We start from the raw sequence: 22,639 nt of genomic DNA on the forward strand, positions 1-22,639 counted from the left end.
CTTTTTTTTTTTTTTTTAATATTGATTCAGGGGTGTTTTTCCACTGTTGTCAAGGGAGGGACACAAGGGGAAACTGACCCCTTGGCCTCCCAAAACTTTTTGTTTTATGTACTTAACTTTAAAATGTGAGTTTGAGTTCTCTTTTGTGGAAACTTAAGATGTGGTGTAGATGATTCTTTCCAAAATTGTCCAGCAGCTTTAATGAGGCAGTGACAATTCCTAAGTAGTTTATTGGGAGTCCTTTTGCATTTCTCCTTAGATAACTCTGCAATCTGGGTGGCTATTGTATAGCCTCACTGTCCCAGACGCCTGGTTAGCCATTTCCCCTCGGATAGGAATATGCTACAAGAATCAACCCATAACTTGGGAGTCTGGGGCCTCGTTATCTGGGCCCCCAGGAGACACACGTTTTCTTGGTTTTGAAAACCCGAAACACAAGCAATTTACATTTGGGGGAATTAGCTGATACCTCCTGAGGCCTGAGGAGGCGGTGGGGAATATGAGCGGTGCTGTCTCTTTAAAAGTGCCCTTTATATGATTCCCACTCCTGGGGTTGCCTGCAGGGGGCTGTAGGCTTGGGAGAGGTTGTGTAGGTGACAGTGAATCAGAATGAAATGGTAGATTTTGTGTAGATGCATTTGTCTGCTGTAATTTTTTATATATATTAAACTTACTGTAACTGTACAGTTCATTTCTGTTGTAAAACATCATTAAACCATTTTCCAAGTGTTTTCACATTGTTTGAGTTTCTCTGAAGTTGTTGCGTTGGTATTCTGGATGCTTCACACATTCCCTACAGACTTCTCAACTAAGCCTTCCAACTTACTTTTTCCAGCAGGTGCTCTTAGGCATCCCAGGATCACTGTGAGCGCACCGGTTCCTCCACCACCCGTACCCTGGCTTCGCCCCTGTGCTCCGTGGGGCGCTGGGGCCACCACATTGCTCTCTCCCCAGGCCCTAGTGGCTTCCTGGGACCCCGAGCCTGGGAGCAGTGGTCTCCTTCAGACGCCGAGGGCTTTGTGTGATCAATTGATTCATCTGTGAGAGAACTCTTCAAAGGTCCCCTCTCACTGTGTATTTGACTGCGGAACTGGCATTGAAATTGACTTTTCCAAATTTATCGTTTAAACCACCATGCCCCTCTAGCATTTCCTGCCAGGTCCTGAACAGTCATTCTCTGGTGTCCTCTGAAGGAAGCTACCCCTGAACTTGGCCCTCTGGTTCTCCTGTCTGAGGGCACACAACTTAGCTCCCTCTATCCAGCTTCTTGTAGCCAACATTTAGTGTCTTAATGCAATTAGTTGACTGCATAAAAAGGAAAATTTGAATCTTAAAATGAATTTCCCACAGAGAGAAAACTTCAGCTTGTTGAAGAGCTTTGGGAGGCATCCTGCTTAACTAGTGCATATGAACTGAGTCTGTGCGTCCCCCTTGAATTAGGAGACAGAGAGAGACTGAAAGAGAAAGCTTGCGCTATGGTCTCAAGGTATGGCTGCTGTCTTGAAAGGGGCCCAAAATGGGAAGACAAATGCTGGGTCCTTTTCTCCTCTGCTCCTATGTCAAAGAATGCCTAGCTCTTTTCCATTCCACCCTGTCTTGTATTTATAACTTGCTTTTCAGTTTGTAAAGTTACTCTTAAAACAATTTCAAGTTTTAACAGGAATTGGCTGTTTGGTAGAGACAACAGCGGGCTCACAAGCATGAGGACTTCAGAAGGCAAAACCCATTTGTCACGGGCTAAGGCATGAGGATAAAAGCACTGATTCCATTCTGTTACCCTGTAGTCCTTTGTAAAAAGGTTGTTACATTCTAACCCACTCCAGTGGTATCTACCAAGAGGAACTACCCACGAGAGAGTACGACTTCTCCAACTGCAGCCTCTTCTCTCTCCGAAGACTAGGGCCACTCTCAGCTTGATTGGGGCTTCGCTGTGCCGGTGAGCCCTCTCCCACCGGCCTTCTCTGTGCAGTTGTCTTGCACAGAGTCCAGTAAGTCCTCTGCCCCACCCACCCCGGGCAAGCTCCCAGACCCATAGCTTACAGCCAGCTTTCCTCCTACCTCTTGAGTCAAAATCTTGATAGAATTGGGTCAAACTCTTATCTTCAGGCCAGCCATATGGGTCACACAGCCTGGGTGAAACTCAGCTGACCTTAAAACTAGGTATGAGGTTGAGGCTTAACGTTGACTAATAGAGGAAGCCAACTTCATGTTTTATAAAATGCCCAGTTGAGTAGAAGAGAAAGCAGCAGCAGCCAAAATGAGGCTCTCACTTGTCATGATGAACTTCAGTCAGTGGAAAGGCAGCTAAAACAACATAGTGTGATTTTCCCATTCCTTTGCCCCATGACCAGGTTACATAATTAGGGCTGATTGATAGTTTTCAGCCATTCTCTCCCTCCTCAGAGTCTGTTCCTTCCACGAAACCTTCCACAGCTTCTCCCATACCTTGCCGAGCTCTGTCTGCACCCCTTCATTGGCAGCTACTCACCCCTGCCTCACTCCGCTTCCACCTGCCTGTCCTGTGTGCATCACGACAGTACACCGTGATGCCGAGTTCTTTACACGGTGTGGATGAAATACAATGACAAAAAGTCCCTGACTCTGTGATGATACTTCTCTAGCTTCCCTGGTAGCTTGCCAAGCGCTGGGCACAGAATAGGAAGGTGCTAGGTCAATACTTGGTGAATGGAACTGAATTCCCCTCTGAGGCCAGGAAATGAATCGAATGCCTTCTCTCCTGGCAGAGATGCACATCACTCCTGTTGGAATCCCAAATGCTCAGGGGCTTTTAATAGCCATGGCCTTCGATTTCAAAAAGTCTTTTCTGATTTCAAAGTCTTTACCCAATATTAATTGGTGGCTTGATGAGTTAGGGCCTTATAAAACAGCCAGTGCAGTTAGAGGAAATACTGCTGGGGACAGGGTCACTTTTTGTGGGAGAACCTGACCTAAAAGACCTCTGTTGTCCCCTCTCCTTCCCCAAACCCTACGGACTGAGGTTTCTGTTTTTGTTTTCTTGGCCACGTGCGTGTCTTGCAGCTTGCGGGGTCTTTCTTACTTCCCTGACCAGGGATCGAACCCAGGCCCCCTGAAGGGAAAGCACAGAGCCCTAACCACTAGACCGCCAGGGAATTCCTCAGACTGAGGGGTTTTTTTGTTTTTTGTTTTTTTTTTGTGCTGTGGCATCAGCAGCTGTTCATAACACCCAGACACCCTCTGACAACGATGATCCCTCGTCCTGATGCCCTAATGCTCAGGTGGCCTCTCTCCTGCTCTTTCCTGCACGCTACAAGCTAGCTCAATGCTGTGAGCCCTGCACCCGGGGAGCTCCCCATCACCTTCTCCTGGTTCCTGCATAAGGACTCCTGGCGTATCCAGACACCATGTTGCCCCAAGCACAGCCCCTGTTTGGGCCACTGTATGCACCCGGCTCTCCTGCATTTTCCAAGGAGCCATCCTGTTCTCTCCTAGCAGCAGGCTGATCTCCTCATGACTAAATGACCATTACAGGCTTGACTGCCGAAATAAAGCTTACGGTAAAGCAGCATTTTCACTGAAGCATTTATTATGCAAAAAAGTAAGGCTCTAGCAAACCAGTATAAATTAAGACCGAGCAGAGAAAAGAGGGTTTTCCATCCATAGCCGCGTGCCCTTTTATCACACAGCCCTGTTCCAGTTAAGTCAGCTGAGGCTTTTCCCACCGTGCCATTGTCCTTTGGGATCTTTCTAGGTCTGAGTGGTGCGGAGTCTTCTTTTGAGGCCTTTCCCAATACGGGTGTGTCTTTCACTCAGTGTGAGGTGCCCAAGTGCCTGCAAAGAAGGTGGTCTCGCTGCCCCCTCACCTCGTTCATAGTCAGCGATGACGCTGCTGTGTTCTGTCACACCGGACTCTTCACAGCTCGCTTCCCTGTGAGAGTGTGGGCTCCGGGAGGGCGAGGCTGGGCTTCTTCAGTTCCTGGTCCCCACAGGGCCTGGCACTCAAGTTCTATCACGGGGAATGTATGCTTGATTGCAGGAGGGCCCCTTCCTGCGCCCCCAGGCCTCTGGCTCCCCTTCTCCCATCCCTGATCCACCACTGCTTCCCTTCTTCAGCCACCACCAGCTGCCACCTACCCCCCCCCCTTCCCCTGTGCCCTCACCCTTCACAGGGAGGCAGCACAGCCTCCCCAGCCCATCACCAGTTACCGTGGAATGACGGGCTACGCTGACAACAGAAGCCAAGTTTACAGCAGGAGCGAAGCCACTCAGGTACTGACAGAACAATACAGACCATCAGGACACGCGCTAACATCTGTGGTTTCTCTGGGGACTTTACAGAACACGGCCTGAACTCCTCGGCTGTGTTTGAGAAGGAGGGTGCCCGTCTCCCAGGTAAGAGCCCAGAGCCACTGGGAACAGGGCCTGCCCGCAGCCTCCAGCAAACAGAAAACCCCGGACCATGCTGCACCCCCAGCAGGCTCCTCAAGGACAGGGCCCAGGGGACGCGCTCCCTCCCGGCGTCCAGGGAAGAAATTCTGTGTGACAGTTTGGAATTGGATATGACCGCACGTTACAACTTGAAGCATCCCGGTCATAAAGAAGAATACTTGGGTGGTGGAGAAATATGAGTGAACTGGGTTGTAAATACTTTATCCTGTGTCTTTAACCATCTGGGCATCTGCAGGTCTGGCCTGTGAGTGGTGAAATTCCAGGTGCTGTTAGCGAGGGGGCAGGTCCTGCATGCGGAGGGCAGCATAGGTGTCCTTGGTGGCCGTGCTGAGCCCCTGGGGAAAGCAAATCAGAAAAGAAGAGGGGGTCAGGAGCCCTGTGTGGGCATGAGCCTACCTGGAGGCCAACAGGTGTCTGCTGCAGCCTGGCCTGTGATCTCCCGCCCAGCTCAGAGGCCCAGGAACTGTCCCCTCATGCCACAGGTGGGGCCTTGGCCCATGCAGCTGCAGCAGAGATGGTCCTGTGTCCCACTGGGAATGGCCTTGGTGCAATTCCTTCCCAGCTAAATTCTCACCTTCTCCCGGCTTCCCAAGTACTGTGCCCTCCAAAGTTGCCTGTCAGACCACAGAGGAAGGAGAGTCACCCAGCTGGAACACTGAGCTGGAAATCAGCGGGGAGACCCCAGACCTGCTCCAGACAACCTACCATCCCTGATACCAGGGACTCCAGGAAGCCGGGACTTGTCATGGGGGAGAGAGTGGCTCGTTGGCCTCCGCCCTCACGAGCCTCCTTCCCAGGCCATGCTACTACAGTTATGTTGTCAGGGAACAGGCAGGCTGGTCCCAATCTCACTGGAACGTCTCCCTCTCTGGTCCAGGAGACGGATCAACAGCAGTCACACGCAGTAAAATTTGGGGGCCCTTTTAACATCACTCTGAACTCAGGGAAGCCAGGTAGCCTGAAACTTTGGAGTCAATCAAGCAAGCTGTGAACAGCCCCAGTGAGGCAGAAAGAACCAAGTAAGAACCCACTGGGGATTATATTTTAGAGAAGTAGGTTGGCTGTGCTTAGTTTGCATAATTATTCACCCTGATTTGCAAAAACTAGGCACCTGACTACAATAACATTTTCTTTTTAAAGTTACTTTTCTTAATTTGTCTACTTCAATCTTCTCACCCATCTTCCCATCCTATTAGGTGTGAGGATATGAGGCAGAGCAAGGTTTCTGCAAGGGCCCAGAGCAGCGGCGAAAGAGGCAGGAAGTGGCTTGTGTGGTGTCCTTTGCCTGCATCTGCCCTTTGCTCAAGACCACACAGCCTCTTGGCAGCTGCCGCTTGTCTGCTGTGCCCAGTTCCCCTCCGGGGCTCCCACGGCCTCCTGACTAGAACCAAGTCATGTGCTTGAATGGCTGAATTCCAGCCCTGCCCCAGGGGCTGACTAGCAGAAGAGTCGCCACAGGCCCGAATGGGTGCCCTGGGCTTGCCCAGCCCAGCTGTTGACAAGAGCTGGCACTGCCAACAAGCAAAACAAGGGAGCCTGACCTTGGCTCCGGTTAGATGGTGCCACCCTGGGAAGAAGGGCCAGCAGCACTCACCTGGTAAAGGCCATCATGTCCCTTGCCTCTTCGCCGCTGGTTCTGTGGGAGTGAGACGAGAAAAGGCTAGCAAGTCAGAGAGTCAGCAGCAGGCTTCCTGCTCAAGAGTCCTACTCAAAGGGCCCCCAGAGAGTCAGAGGTGACTGTCTCCCAGTCAGCACCCCTGCCCCGGGAGAGAAGGGTCCTCAAGGTCACCGGTCAGACCTCGGCCTCCGCAGAGTAAGCTGAGGCCTGGCTTTGATGGGGCCCAGGTTTGCTGTGCCTGACTCAGACCCTCTTAGGCATCAGATTCTTGGATCTGGGCCGCACTGGAGCTGGCCACGCTGCCACTGCTTGGAATAAACAGGGCTCCCTGCAGCTCTCAAAATTCTTGGCTAACTAGGAAAAACAGTATGGAGGTTCCTCAAAAAACTAAAAACAGGGTTACCATATGATCCTGCAATCCCACTCCTGGGCATATATCTGGAGAAAACTATAATTCAAAAAGATACATGCACCCCGATGTTCACTGCAGCACTATTTACAATAGCCAAGACATGGAAGCAAGCCAGGCAAAGAAAGACAAATACCATATGATATTACTTATATATGGAATCTAAAAAAACTATACAAATGAACTTATTTACAAAACAGAAACAGACTCACAGACGTGGAGAACAACAGGCTTGTTGTTGCCAAGGGGGAGGGGGTGGGGGAGGAAAGGACTGAGAGTTTGGGATTAGCAGATATAAACTATTATATGTAGGATGGATAAACAGCAAGGTCCTACTGCATAGCACAGGGAACTGTATTCAATCTCCTGTGATAAACCATAATGGAAAAGAAGATGAAAAAGAGTATAGACATATATGTATAAATGAATCACTTTGCTATAGAGTAAAAAATTAACACACTGTAAATCAGCTATACTTCAATAAAACAAATCTTTAAGAAAATTCTTGGCTAATCATCAATGCTCACTGGGAAAGGCAACCAGGTCGTGGGTACAAGCTTGGGCTGTAGAGTCCGTTCAAATTCTGGCTCCCTGATCACCAGCTACGTGACCTTGGGTAAGTTATTGGACCTCCTGTGCCTGGCGGGTACACATTTCCCATTGGGTTATTGTGAGAATTAAATGAGACTATCTACCTGGTAAAGCATTGGCCAGGCCAGCTGTGTGGGCATGCCACCTATGCAGTCACATGGAGATCAAACTTAGAAGGATTCAAAGCTCTGCTCTCACTTTTGGAAATTCTGAATCATTTGTGAACAAGGGGCCCCACCATCCTAAGTGCTGAACATACACTGGCACACATTATTGACTTGATAATTATTATTAACGTTGACAGACTTGGCCTGTTTTTGCAAAGCATGGACCGTCTTAGTATTTAACTTGGTTTTTAATCCTAAAAGGGTATCAGCACTTTCTGAGTACCTAATATACTATCAAATGGATGACAGCTGGATTAACCTTTGCCTCTGGCAGCCACCACGTGGGCTTTTGCAGGTGACGGGAGGAAGGGATGGGACTCTTTGGAGCATGCCCCATACCACCCAATCCTGGGGAGTGAAGAAAGAGCAACGCTCACCTCGCCCTTCATCCCGAGCTCACTGTAGGCCTCCGCCAACTTGTCTTTTCGCAGCTCCTGGAGAAGAAGAGGGCGTGAGACACTGGTCTTACCAACTGATGTAGAAAACAGTGGGCTCCCCTACAAAAGGAAACCTCTGGATTCCCCAGTTGGTGGGGGGGGGGGGTTCCACATTCAAGGCTCCAGAGATTCAAACATTTCTGCCAATAACCAGCTCCAAGCCCCCCCCCCCTTCCTCAGCCCTCTGGAATCTTCTCTGAGCTGCCAGCCCTTTGCACTGAGCTCAGAAGCTCAGGTGAGGTTCAGAAAGATAAGATGTGGAGTCCTAGCCAAAGGACACGCATGCTGGACAATGCAAGGGCTCACCCCAGAGCCCCCAGATGCATTTATCTGAGCAAGTTGTCTCTTCACACAGCCAACACCGTGGGCTGTGCGTGAGCCAACTGCAGGAGGGAGGGAGAGTAGCTCTCTTTGCAGTAGCTCACCCTCTGCAATGGTCCCCTGTGTGGCAGACCCAGATCAACACCCAGGATGGTGAAGTTTTCAACAAGAGGCCACACACAGGACACTCCTCCGGCCCCTAGGAACAGCAGCCCCTCAGAAGGGCTTGCCCAGCTTGACCTCGCTGTCCCCCCAGTTCCCCACCAGGCTGATCCGGGAACTCCCGCAGCAGGCTTAGGGGCTGAAGGAAGGAAGGCAAGCCAAGGGGCCTTCCTACGAGCAGCCACTGCAGGCAGCAAGCAGGTGAGGCACCATTTGGCCAGGGCAGCGAAGGTCAAGTCAGGCAAAGACCACGGAGTAGGGAGCAAACCCTTCATCCGGAGCCCTCCTCCAGCCCTACCCTCCAACTTCCCAATGAAAACTGTGCCACGTCCTCTACTCACATTGTACACGACTTCATGGGGGTTCTTCTTCCTCTGCCGGGAGAGACGAGGGGAAGAAGTTAGAGATGGAGAAACAGGGATCCAGGCCAGGGGAGTTTCAGCGCCCTCCCCAGGCCCCTTCCCCACACCCTCTGTGGGCTCTGCCATCCGCCTGTGCCCTCCCCGTGCTCCTGCAGCTGTGCTCCGCCACTCACAGGCCCTCACGGCAATACCACACCTCAGATTCCCTCATGCACACGGACACGCTGTCTCACACCCAGGCTGAGCTCTGCTCTTAAGAAGACCCCACTCGGGCCTCCTCCAGCCGCTCCCCTCCCCACAGGGTGTGGAGTCTACAGCCGAAAAGGACAGAGTTGCTGGGAGCCCGGCATAAGGGCCTGGTTGCCGCATTAATGTGTGTGAGGCCCCTTGTGATGCAGGAGGGAGCCAAGGGCGAAGGAGGAGAGGGGCAGCGGCAAACGGGACCCCCATCTGTCTGCATGGCCAGGCCTCTCGCACGTCAGGGTCCAGCGTAGTGGCAGAGTGTGCTGGCATTGAGGACCCCTCTCTTCACTGCCCAGCTGAGCCCTCACACACACTCACACACACACACTCACACACACGCAGAAACAGCAAGGCCCTACCGGTTTCCCCCCCATCTCAGGGTCCAGGCCCCCTCTCCTATCCAAGACGTCATACTCCTCTCTTCGTCCTAAATTAAGTTCCTGAAACAGAGAGAAAAGCGTCAGAGACCGGAAAGAGAAGCTCAGGAGGATGGGGCCAGTAGGACTGGGAGTTCCTTGTGGGTGGGGGCTCACAAAGGAGCACGGACTGGGAGCTCCATCGGCTACCGTCATCTCGGAGAACATCTCAAAGAACTTATTACCATGGCGGCCGGGGTGGATCATCGATTCAAAGTCCCATTGCACGGAGAGCGTGAAGTCGCTTCTCCACCAAAGGGAAGATTCTATACTCTCCTCCTCCACCCCACCCCTCCAGCCTGTGAAACCGCCGCCAGGCGGGGGCCCGCTAGGAGCAGACACTACACGAAGCAGGCGCTTGCCGTGCATCACACCGCTAGCCGCCGCATCCTCAGAGAACCCCCCCCCCCCGAGGCAGGCACCATGACTATCCCCGTTTCCGGGGTGAGGAAACTGAGCCCCAGGGAGGTTAAAACAACTTGCAGGGCTGACAGCCGCGGACCAGACCTACAACCGAGCCCCGGCCGCTGTTTTCCCCACGTCCCAGCAGAGGACCGCACTTTCTCCAGACCGGGCTCTACGGGAGAGGCGGACTTACATTATAGACCTGGTTCTGGCCCTGCTGGTAGGCGGGGACGTCGGCACTCCTGCTGAACTGGACGGAGAAGAGGAGAGAAAGCGCGTTACTCTCTGCGCAGGCAGCCTCGCTCCGCTCCGCGACGGCCAACGGCGCGCGCCCTGCCTGCGGCGGGGCTGGGCCCTTGCGGGAGCCGGTGGCGCTGCAGCTTCTTTTCTGAGCTCAACTGTCCTTACACCTCCCAGAGGTCAAGCGCAGCCACCGCAGAGGCCCGCGGCACTGGCCGCAGCTTCCGGTCCCTGGCCCGCGCCCTCGCGCGTGCGCAGAAGCGCCGGGCTCGCGGGCCGCGCCCCCTGGGTTCCGGGAGGTTCTCCAGGCCCCTTCCTCCCAGGGGCTCGGAGCACACCTCGAGGAGGATGGGAGCTGCGCAAGGTCCCACCTCCTATCTTGACCTCTGCAGCAGGGTGCTTTCCGTGTGGCACTGTGTCCTGAGGAGCTGCCCCGGGCGCATGGCCTCGATCTGTTTTCAGTTCATGCCCCTCAGCTGAAACTGCACGGTTTCGCAGATTCAGAGCATTGGGAACCACCTGAGAGATCATTTAGGGCAGCGTTGCTCAAACTTAAAATCTATAAGACACTGTTTCTTATAATAAAATCTTTTGCCAAAGTCCAAAATCCAAAAGAGAAATGGGTTGAGGCACGGAAGTCATAACGACTGAGGCCTCCTATCCGGAAGTCCTTCCACCCTCTGCCCAGCCATGGCCACCCCCAGTCCCAGCCCCTCCAAGAAATGCAGGGTCTGCAGGGCACTAGGTGAAAACCCCACGCTCTGGGCCAACCCTCCCTCGTACTGATAAGCAAACAGGTTTGAAGAGAAAAGGCTGGCCGAGCCTGGGTCAGAAGTTGGACAGCAGAATCTGGAAAAAGACCCCCACCCCACTGCTCTTCACTGCCTGAAGCATAACCCCTTTCCTGCCAGCAGAAACCCTGCCCTGGGACGCTTTGATGTTCCCACATCTGTATGTCTCCTCACTAAGGGGCCAGCACTAGGCTCACTGTCCCACTCAGCCAGACATCTCCCCCTTCCCCACCCCCCCACAGTGGGCACACTTGTCTGGTCCCTGCTTTGCCCATGTACACCAAGACTCAGGTACCACCCACGCTTGAGACTTTCCAACACCAAGGCCCTCTGCACATCCACCGAGCTGGGGAGCCCATGCCCTCCCCCCAGAGCCCAGTGGTACCCACCTTCGCTCTCAGGAACAGGGCAGTGACAATGACACCATAGATGAAGAGGATCCCATCCAACAGGTAGCATAGTTTAGGATCGAGCAGGCCGAAGCTCTGTGCCGCTGTATCGAGAGATGAGATTGGTCAGCCAGGCTCAGGTGACGGAACACGCCCTCACAATCCCCGGTGGGGGGGGGGGGGGTGGTGGTGGTCCCCTGAAGGGTCAAGGAAATCACGACAGGGTGCTGGGTCCATTCTGCATACCCCACCTGCACAACCTCTCTCCCCACCTTGGACCAGCCCCTGGGAAAACCTAACCTGCCCCAACAGTGGACATGGCACCCAGTAGGGCCACAAAGCCTGGAAGGCAGGAAGGTGAATGGAAGGTGAAATTGTCCACTGTGCACAGGGCGGCTGCCTCACGGCACGGGAGCCCAGCTGGGTGTGAGCCCCATCTGAACCACGCATTCCGGAAGCCACCCCAAATTACCAAGGGGCCCCTAATCCCTACTGCCATAACAACCTCGGTCAAACTGCCCTATGCAAACTGGAGTACAATGGAGTTGGGGAAAGAGATACAGTAAATATTCTGGTTAAATAAAAGTTAGCATTTCTACTTGAAAGCTCACTACACGGATTTTACTCTAGACTGTTCTTCCTACCAGGTATGTGTGCACAAATCAGGTGTAAAACGGGGCGTAGTAGGCGTCTCACTCCACCCCTGCCTGGTATCAGAGAAGCAGCGGTCCCGCGGCCACAGTCTCTCCCGGGCCCGGGGCGCCCTCCCATGGCCGCCTGCAGGACTACGTCGTGGCTACGGGAACGGATAACGTGCACCGGAACAAGGTCTTATCCTTACTAGTTTTGTGACTTGGGGCAGGTTATTTACCCTATTTCAGCTGCCTCTTCTGTTGACCAGGGTGAAAACTGTAACATTTCTTTAGTGTTTACTCGGTGCCGGACACCGCTTTGATGTAATAACTTGTCAGGTCCTCCCAACAGCTCCACACAGACACGGAGGCACAGAGAAGCTCAGGTTTCGCCAGGAGCACGCACACAGCAAATGAGAAGCAGCCCAGGACAGCCCAGGCAGCATGTCTCCCCTCCTTTCCCCCACCGGCTTCTGCCACAAGCGCTGGGAGCAGGTGATTCAAGGCTGCTCCAGAGTCCCCACCTCCACCTCGTGACTCCCTCTGTCCTCAAACCTTTGACTCCTTCCCTAACTCAGGGGCCCTCCTGGCGCTGGGCAGCTGATCTCTTTGTAAACTTCCCATAGCCCCTTCTCAGAAACCATCCACGAGCCAGTCTTTCTGAGCAAAGTCCAGCCCTGACTTAGCAGCCCAGGTCCAGGCCCCAGCACGCCTTCTCCCCACACTGGCCCTCCTGCTCTACCCGCCTGCCTTTGCTGGGGCTGGTTCCTCTGCCCCGCCTACCATTGCTAGCACCACCCGCTCCACTCAGCTGCTGGAATGGGACTCAGGTTCCGCCATCACAGCCCCTAGTGAGAATTCAGTGTGCTGATGGATTGCAGGGGCCTGCATCCCACAGAGCCCTCTACAGACATAGTGTGTTGGGTTATGAAATTCCCCTCCATCTAGGCTGGAGTAAGTGCTGGAGCACAATGGCTGCATCTTCTTCATGCTTGCCTCTTCCTTCACCCCCAGCATCAGAGCACAGAGCACAGGGTAGACTTTCATTAGATATATGGAATTTTCAGGGAAGATGCCAGGCCCCCTACACGAGGTTGGCCTGCCTTCTGGCCCTGAGGCAGTGCCGGAAGCCCCTACTGACCAAAGGTGGGTGTCCGAAGTCCTCAAGGAGACAAGCCAGCCCCCAGCAAAGGCCACCAAAGCTGGGGTGAATTTTTTTCCTTTTAGGACTGGAGAGGAGGTGACAGAGGCAATTTATGGGGGTGGTTGAGATTCAGAAAAAGGGTTGGGAGACAATCGCTCAGTTGCCTGTCACATAAAATGAGAACAGAAAAATTACCGGACAGTAAATTTATAGCAAATAAGAAGAAATATTTCTTGGTGTTGTGCAGAGCCAGTGCAGTGGGGGAGGGGATTGGGCGCCTCCCCAGAGATAAGTAATAGAAAAAGGTTTCCTTTTTTTCTTCCTTTTTAAAGAGCAGCATGATTTTATGACCAAAGACAAGTGTGCTGTGTGTGGTTTGGTCGAGGAAAGGGTATTAATAGCCACACGCTTCCCAGGGTAGGAAGCTCCCCTCTGCCTAGTCCAGCTGTGCCCGTGCAGGGAGGAATGGGACTGAGGAAGGCAGTGATCGTCCAGAAAGCTCCCTGAAGGGACCCAGGACCTAATTCAATTACGTGACTAATTAAATGTTTATTGGCCCTTTGCTTGATGTCAGGGGATACTGAAATAGAAAGAGCCCTGGATTGGGTATCAGATGTGTTCTAGCCCTTCCCCTGCCACTAAGTAGCTGTGTGGTCTTGGGCCAGTCCCCTTGCCTCTCTGGGCCTCAGTTTCACCATCTGTAAAATGGTGGATAATCATGTCTATCTTAAGGGTGTGGTGAGAATCAAATGAGAGAATGTATTGGTAGGTGTTTTTGTCAATTTCTTCCATAAGGCTAATGATGTCTAGCATTTGGGTAGGGTCTTCTGAGTCCCCGCTCTCATGGAGCTTATGGTTTAGCTCATGAGGCCACACCCAGGGTGGAGGGGCTTCCCTTGAACAGCAGACAGCTTTCCAAGATGACAACTCAAAGGCAGGAGCCATAGACACTCCCGGTTCCAGCTTCTTCCCAGCCCCCCACCATCCCCAAGGCAGAGACCTGTTCGCCTCCTTCCATGAGCCATTTGTCATGCTGTTTCTATCCCCACCACATTCCGTCCCAAAGAGAGGTATTTAATGGGGTTATATGGTGGCTGTTTTCCTAGACAAGTGGAGAAGCTGTTTTACTTCACGCTTCCCATCCTCTGTCCCAAGTCCACAGCACCCCAGAGAATCCCAGCATTTGAACAAGTACCCAGATACTGATTGAGCATTCTTGCTCTCAATCCTGGCTGCATATTAGAATTAGCCCACTCCCTTATGCCCCCAGGTTCTCATTTAATTGGTCTGGGGTAGAGCCTGGGCATGAGCACAGGCCAGTGCACAGCAGGGTTGAGATTCAGAGCTGCAGCATCACTCGGGTGCAGCCTTCCATAGTGATACAGCCATACCCTATAACAAGTATAAATTCCACGCCAAACTGAGACAAAGAACAAAATTAAAGACTCAGTCTTTCACATGCACTGTAATTTTTGTGTACTTCTGAACTGTGTATTATTGAACTTCTCTAAGTCTCGGTTTCCTCATCTGTAAAATGGGGATAGTAATATTACCTGTCTCATTAGGTGATGGTGAGGCTTAATTAAGATGATTATCACGGGGTGCAGGACCTGGCATGTAATAAGTGCTCCATACATCAGCCATTGTTATCACCATGATTTTTTTTTCCAAATCACCACCAATACATTTATTTGAGGAAGAAAGGGTCAAATCATATCAAGAACTTTTAAACTAGGTAGGACTAGGGACACGAGTGGTCTTACAGGTGCTCCAGGATCAGGCCTCACTCCAGGTGGCCAGGCTGAGACAGAGGCGATTTAGAGGTGATTCCAGTTACTCCAGGGCAAAGCACGACCCTAATGTCACCTGGAGGAAAAGCAGGCTGGAGCTTCAGAAGAGCTGGCCCTGCATACTCAGGTACTTCCCGCAGTGGATCTGAGATTAGAACACTGGGGACAAAAGGGGACCCAGCCTGCAGCTTGTGTTTGCTCATAGCCAGGAGATTGCCTGCCAGCATGCTCACTGCAATCCCCACCACAAACTTGGTGCCGCTCCGGCTGGCCAGGGCCTGGCTGAACCGGGAACCCGGATTCCAGGTGTTTCCCAGCCCCCCTGTCATCACACTGTCATCCACCAAGTAGGCACTGGTGAAGTGGGCCGACAGCATGATAAGCTGGAGCCTTCCTGCCAGGTAGCAGGTGTGAAAGGAAAATCAAAATTGTGTCAGCATTGCTAAGAGAGCTCTCTAAAATGGAGCCAGGAGACCATTAAGAAAGTGTGACTTATGCATGTCTCAGCCTGGATGGAATCTGACCTTTTGACCTGATGATGTCATCCAGAACACCTGCCAGAAACTCAAGATACTTTTTGGACCCTCACCCTAAAATAACACATGACAGTCTATCTACTTATGGGACCCGCACTCTAGAACAACTTGAGATTCCTTAAGGACAAATAGTTTCCAACTCATGTCAGAATCAATCACAGTTCTCTCCAGGCAACTCTTAACGGCCTGGTGGATTTTCGTCTTTATAAGTCCCTGATGCTTTCTCTTCCTCTGAACACTCTTTCAGGGTTACCCGAATCTGTGTCTCCTGAATTACAGTGCTTAAGACCCCAAATAAACTCTTTCCTTATTTGCAGCCTCCTGCATTATTTTTTGGTTGACACAGGATGCCTGGAACACGCCCTGTGAGACTCCAGGGGAAACTGGAGTCAGATCACAGCGTATCTGTCCATACCTTCATTGCATCTAAAAATGTTACGAGTCTTATTAGTGAGAGTGAGCCCAGCCATCTCTATATACCCTTTTGTCATCTTCATAAAAGCCCTGAGTTCAGAAAGTTTCATGGCACTGACCATTAACAGGAAGATTCTGGGGCCCCAGAAGGCAGCCTGGAGGAGACACCTGCCCTTACAGGGTCTGCTTTCTCTGGGTGAGATGTATTAGAATTGTGTTGTTTTTCTGTCTCTCAGGCAGACTGTAAGCTTCTGCGAACAGAGAGAACAGGACTTAATCAACCTGGCCCTGCTGTAGCCCGAAGCTGCAGACACACACTGGTACCCATCTCCCCCTCCAGCAAGTCCTTTATAGGGGCAGGGCATCTGCTGAACTCCCTCACATCCAACTAATAAGGATACCTCTCATTTGAACCCCAATCTGTACTTTTAAAACGACTTCCTGTGCCTGATCAAGTTTGATTCTCATGAGAGCCCAGAAGGTAGGCAGGGTGCTATTACTGAGTCCAATTCACAGGTTGATAAACTGAGACCAGAGGAACAAAGTACCTCTCCTGAGGACACCTGCAGATTAGCAGCAGAGCCGGATGGGATTACTGAGTCTCTCAATTCCAGGTACTTGTCTAACCTTTCTGCCTTAGGTGCACCTCACCTTTAAGTGTAGGACACAGAGTTTTCGCCTAGCTCTGAATTCACAGCCCTTACTGTTTGCTGGCTTTTGACACTGTCACAGCAGTTTGTGAACTTTTCACATCGTGTCTCCCTCCCCGACAAGCCCTGGAAAGCACAGATGATGCATTTTGGTTTCACTTGCTTATTTCCCCTTCTCACCTAGCACATATGAGGCCACTTGAGAAGAGGAAAGAACACAAGCCTTAGAGCCAGAAAGGCTAAGATTTAAATTCTGAATCTGCTTCTTACTGGCTTTGTGGTTTGGGACAGCTTTCTTAACCACTCTGAGCTTCAATTCCTCCATCTGCAAAAGGGGTTTTAATAAGACTGACTTCACAGGATAGTTATGCAGATGAAATGAGTGACAGTGTGTGGAGAAGCGCCCTGCCTGGTGGCACGTGCTGAGCCCAGGGGTCTCAGGTGACCTTCTTTGCCACGATAGAGGCTCTGAAGGTACAAGCAGCAGCAGGAGTGGACCAGGACTTCCCACCCCATCAGGCCCCATCAGGCCCAGGCTGGGGACGGAACCTGGTCAGCTTCCCCAGCTCAAGATGGAACGACCCACCTTTCAGGATATATGAGGATAAAACCAGACAATGCGTATGTGTAAAGTACGTGGTATAAAACAGGAGCTCAGTAGTGTGTGGATATCCTGAGAACTCCTGGCTTCACCAAATGATAACGAGGTAACTTACATTTGCACTGTGTCCAGTTTAGAGAACTCTTTGTCCTTATGTTATCTGGTTTAATCCCCAGAACAACTCTGTATGATATGGGCAGAATGACTGCCAGTTCTATTCAGAGGAGGAAAATGAGTCTCAGAAAGATCACTCAGCTAGAAAGTTCCCAAATTTCGTCTGATGCAAAGTCTCTCCACTTTACCCTGGTGCGTCTGGGGTTTCTCTCATTCAGAGAGCTTCCTACCTTTAGTAGGAGTTTCTTCTCTAATACCTCCAGCCTCTGCTTGAATAGCTCAGGTGACCAGGAGCTCACCACCCATCAATTACTGGTGAAGAGCTCAAATTTTTGGAGCTTTTAAAAAACAACTTTGGTCTTAGTTCTGCCTCCAGAAGCGCAAAGAACACAGATTCTCCCACGTCTATAGGGCCTTTAAAATCCCACCCATGACCAGCTTGTCTCTGCCTTCATACGAAGCACTTTAGCATCACAGCAAGAGTTAATCCTTTGAAAGTAGACAACTTGAGACCTGGCTCTGCTGCTTAACTAGCTGTGTGAACACGGGATAATCATAGCTACCTCCCAGGGTGGGTGAGGTAAATGGGACAGGCTGGTAAGCTCTCACTACATAGGAGCTAATGGCATCAATACAAATAGCCTATGATTCAGGTAGGAGCAGCTTCCAAGACTCCTGATCTCCTTTTGCATCTCCAACCTTGAGCCCAGGGTCCAGCTGCTGCCCAGCCCCACCTCCAGACTCACACACAATCGGTGATGACATTGCAGGCTAAGAATTTAGAAAACAGGAAGTCATGTGTTTTCAGGAAGGCAGCAGCAGAGCAAAGGGGGTACCTCTGCTGGGTGTGATGCTCAGCCTGCCGACCGCAGCCTCACAGGCACCCAGGGGAGGGCCTGGCGAGTTGCTCTCTTTCACTGAGCAAGTAACTTTCACTGCAGCAGGAAAAATATAGGCTAGACACACAGGGTAATAGTTACAACCACTAGCTGAAGATTTATTTTGTGCCAGGAAGCATGTGTGAGTTTTCTGATTTGATCCTTACAGCAACTATGATTTTACAGCTGGGAAGTCTGAGACTTGGAGAGGTTTAATCAGTTCTAGAGCCAGGGTTGAACCCAGGCCTGTTTGAATCCATAATCCCGACACTATGTGGTCCAGAGTCCTAACCACCATTTGGTAATACCCTTGGACCACTTACTGGTCTTCAGGGATGCGGAGAAGTGATCCTCACCAGGCTGTGGAGACCTTCCTTCTCAGAGGATCCGTATTAGTAGTTGACATCCTGAGTTTACAAATGACCTTCCTTCTTGGAGGAGGCAAGGGGCTGAAAGGCCTAGGGGGTTAACAGGTACAGCCGACCTGCTGTCAAATGTGAGGCCAGGACCCACACTGGCCAATGCCCAGAGACGCTGACCCACTTGGAGACATCCTAATCACCTTGACCTGCAGAACAAGTCTAGGTCATTTATCAGTACCATGTAATTTATTGCTAATCACTTTAATTTGCCAGTCTCCTCAACTCCCCCCTCAGTGTTGGACTTCAAATATTCATGTTTCATTGGAAAGCTAATCATCTGGTCACAATCATCTACAAATTATGTCCCCATAGACAAGGATTCTAAGGGAATGGGGGAAAAAGGGAGCTGTTTGATTTCATAGAGATAATAGGACTATGAGTAAATATCTCCCTTTCTCTATTTTTATTTCCATTAAATTTGTTATGTTTGTGCAATAATTTAAAAATGTTTTCTGTGATCACTTTTTATTTTCAAGTAAATCGACTCATTATAAAAGTGCAGGAAAGTAGAAAAAATCAAAATCACCCGTAATACCACATTCAAACACAGCTACAATTAACATGATGGCAGATTGCCTTCCAAAGTGTTTGTTCTTTATAAATTGTAATCATTCTACATAAAAATTTTTTCCCTGAAAAAAACATTTTTTCAGTTAGCGTTATAATTTAAAATTATATTTCCATGTTATTTCACATATTCATATTCATATTTCATGTTATAGTTTTACTGAATATTCTTTTTAAAGGTTGCATCATAATCCTTCCACTATTTATTTAACCATTCCCCAATGGGTGGCCATTTGTTTCCAATTTTTCACCATTGTAAAAAATTCTGTGATGAACCGCTTCATTCCTAAAGCTATTTATAGGTTTAGAATTTAGTCAGTAATACTTTGAAAAATGAAAGCTAAGACAACTGGTCCAAGAGAAAAATCAGCTAAAGATATAAAAGTAGGCAATTCTCAGAGGAGGAAAAATAAATTGCTTATAAGCATATAAAAAGACCTCAATCTCTCTACTGGTCAGGTAAATAAAAGTACAAAATGTCGAAGAGATGGATCCTGTTTTTCATAGCTGGTTAGAAGACCACAGCTGTGAGGGTATGGGGAGGAAGGGCACTCCTGGCAGAGGGACAGCAGGTGCAAAGGTCCTGTGGTGACCCCAAGCCTGGTGTGTCTGAACAGAAAGGAAGTGGGTGTGGCCAGTGTGGCATGGAAGAGGGATAGTGCTAGAAGATGAGGTTAGAAGGTGACAAGAGGGTGGGGGCATTAGTTAGAACCTCTTTGGTCAGTGGATTTTACTCTTCATGAGATGAGGAGTAATTGCAGGGTTTTCTCTTTTTACAACAAATACACATTATTTTTGTAATTTCAAAAACATGAATACAATTTAAAAGAAAAAAATTGAAGCCAATTGGATAAATTGGGTTCACAGTTGCCTTGGGCCCTTGGGTTGGCTGGAGATGCAAGACAGGTGAGCTGCAGGATGGGCCTAAGATCCAGGCTGCACTCCCAGGGGGCCAACCTGCTCTGTGAGGTCTTCCGTGATTTGCCTTCATCCACCCAAATGTAGTTACTTTATCTTTTTCTGCCCTCGTCCCATAAACGAAGCTATGGTTTCCACGCAGAGAGTGGTTTATTTCTGCTGAAGGGATGGATGCAAATCCATTCATTCTTTTGCTCGCTCATTGTTCATTACACTTATGACCACCAAGCCTTTGTTTCTGTTATGGCTGAATGGTGTCCCCTCAAAATTCGTATGCTGAAGCCCTAACCCCCAGTACCTCAGAATGTGATTGTATTTGAAGATAGGGTCTTTAAAGAGGAAAGTAAGTTAAAATGAGGTCTTAGGGTGGGCCCTAATCCATTATGACTGGTGTCCTTATAAGAAGAGGCGATTAGGACACAGGCATGCACAGAGGGAAGACCACGTGAAGATACAGAGAGAAGATGGCCACCTACTAGCTGAGGAGAGAGGCCCTTAGAAGAAACCAACTCTGCCGACACCTTAAGCTCAGACTTTCCAGCCTCCAGAACTGTGAGAAAATTGTCTGCTGTTTAAGCCACTAAGTCTGTGGTACTTTGTTATGACAGCCCTAGCAGACTAATAGGGTTTCCTTCTCTGAAAACAGCCACCATAATTCCTAACTTCTGAGTCATTGTAAGGAGGGGGCATATTGCATGTAAGCAAGAACCTAGCACAGTGCCTGATACATAGTGAGTACTCAAAACACCGTGATAGGCCATCGTTATTAGCAGAAGGTGCAGGCACTGTGCTAGGCAGTGAGGAGAGAGTAAAGACACAGATCCAGCCTCACAGCTGAGCAGGGCGGTGAGCAAGTAAACGGATCTTCCCATTAGGAGAGATGCACGGGGCGCTGAGGAGGCCCCAGGGAGACGACGCCCTCATCAATGCTCTGGGAGTAACACAATGACAGGCAGTGGTCTCCCTTGGTGAGCAGAATTCACGTTTCAGTTCTTTCCACTCATTCCACCTTCCCAGCAGCCCCTCAAGGCCTGCGGACAAGTCTCTCATTTTAGTGGACAGCACTTGCTCTGTACCAGGCACAGTTATAAGCAAGATACACACACACACACACACACACACACACACACACACAGAAATATATACATATATGTGTATATATACATATATGCATGTATGTATACATATACATCTATATCTATATCTATCGAGAGAGAGAGGGAGAAAGAGGGACTCATTCTTCCCTCTTGCTGCCAGCTTGGACCCGTGGCTTTTCCCGGTTGACTCCAGGGATTGACACTATAACCATTGTGGTCATACCAAACATTTGCTCTACACTTTCCAGTTACAGAACTCTTTTATGTTCTTGATTTCATTTGATCCTAATAAGAGTGAAGTGAAGTTAAGCCGGGAAGATCTTATTTGCTCCACTTTGCAGATAGAGAGTCTGAAGGTCAGGGAGGTGAATTGACTCTCCTGAGGTCCCGAGGTGCACGCGGAGCAGAGCCTAGAGGAGAGGCCATGTCTCTCCAGGCCTTTGTTCTTTCACACAGCACACAGCCCACAGCCCTCTCATTGTGCACTTAAATGTTAGCACCATTTAAAATAAATCCACTCTAGGGCAAAACCCTCATGTAAAAATTCCAAGCAGGATTTTGCCATTTCTCTGAGACTTTAATTTATTCTGCAGATAAGCCCTCACAGTATGCAGAGATATATGCACAAAGATATTTACTGCAACATTATCTGCAGGAGCAGAAAAAAGAAAAAAAAAAGAAGAAAAACAAGGTAAACGTCCACCAGCCAGAAACCACATAAATAAATTTTGGTGTATTCATGTATAGTAGTTCAAAAAAACAAACACAACAGATAGTTCTGTGTGTGCTGCTGTGGAAAGATCTTCAGGATAATTAGGTGAAAGGCAAGCTCTGGAATGGTGTGTTTAATATTTGTGTATAAAAAAGAAGAGGTATATTATGTAGGCTGCATATGTATACTTATACAGACATAAAAACGTATCTGGATGGAGTTTCTGTTTGGGATGATGAAAAAGTTCTGGAAACATTCGTGATTATGATAAATCTCTCCATTTAGAACTCTAGTTTCTGTAAACATGGTTTGTGCTTTTCAGTGTACAAGTTTTTGCACATAATTTGTTAAGTATATGCACTTTGTTTGAGGAGAAGCCACTGGCCGGGAGAAAATATTTTTGAATCACACACATAAAAGAGGATTGAATCCTGAATATATAAAATTCTAAAATACATAAGGAAGTTGGGGAGGGAAATTGCTCTGTATCCTGTTTGTGACCATGGTTACACGAATCTACCCAAATTTTAAAACTCAAAGAACTACACACCAAAGCTAGTGTAATATTAATTATTATTACTATTAAGTGTGTAATTTCTTTAAAAAATAAAAAGTCTATAAGACAGTAAAAAAAGAAAAGAAAAAGTTCTGGAAACAGATAGTGATGATGGTTGCACAACATTGTGAATGTACTTCATGCCACTGAATCGTACACTTATAAATGGTTAAATGGTAATTTTATATCATTTATAACTTACCACAATAAAAAAGTATCTATATCTATCTATCTACCTATCTATAGATCTGGATAGCTACACACACAAAATATATTTTCCATGGTTAACTCTGGAGAGGAATGAGTGGAGGAGGAGGTCAGGACAATTTTACTTATTTTCTACTTTGCACCTTTTTGTGCTCTTTTAAATTCTATGATGGTATATTACATTTATAATATTAAGCGACCCAAACAAAAACAAATAACGTGAACCCTTAAGTCAAACCAGGTGTGTGCGGCACAGTTCTAAACAAGCAGAAAGTGGAGGGACAGGGACTTGTCCATCTAGCAAAGCACCTTGAACTTGGCTGTGGCTCTGTACATTTCCAGCGATGACTTGCTGGCATTTGGAAGTATTTCAAATATACAGAAATTTTCACTCTAGTGGCATTTTGGGAAACTTTAATACA

The 22,639-nt window shown here is 49.3% G+C and overlaps 1 protein-coding gene across 1 annotated transcript in view; it reads right to left on the reverse strand.

The window, feature by feature from the left end:
* Positions 1 to 3,542: 3,542 nt before the first annotated feature.
* The window catches only part of CD247 (CD247 molecule), a 77,821-nt gene continuing 58,724 nt past the window's right edge, over positions 3,543 to 22,639 (reverse strand). The window contains exons 2-8 of the mRNA XM_028164052.2: positions 10,980 to 11,083; positions 9,753 to 9,809; positions 9,098 to 9,178; positions 8,475 to 8,507; positions 7,591 to 7,647; positions 6,023 to 6,064; positions 3,543 to 4,763 (exon numbers count right to left, since the gene is read on the reverse strand). Coding sequence (XP_028019853.2) covers positions 4,698 to 4,763; positions 6,023 to 6,064; positions 7,591 to 7,647; positions 8,475 to 8,507; positions 9,098 to 9,178; positions 9,753 to 9,809; positions 10,980 to 11,083 — 440 coding nt within the window. The 3' untranslated portion in view covers positions 3,543 to 4,697. The remainder of the gene's footprint in view (positions 4,764 to 6,022; positions 6,065 to 7,590; positions 7,648 to 8,474; positions 8,508 to 9,097; positions 9,179 to 9,752; positions 9,810 to 10,979; positions 11,084 to 22,639) is intronic.

This window comes from Balaenoptera acutorostrata, chromosome 1 (assembly GCF_949987535.1).
Source record: "Balaenoptera acutorostrata chromosome 1, mBalAcu1.1, whole genome shotgun sequence".
Lineage (NCBI taxonomy): Eukaryota > Metazoa > Chordata > Mammalia > Artiodactyla > Balaenopteridae > Balaenoptera > Balaenoptera acutorostrata.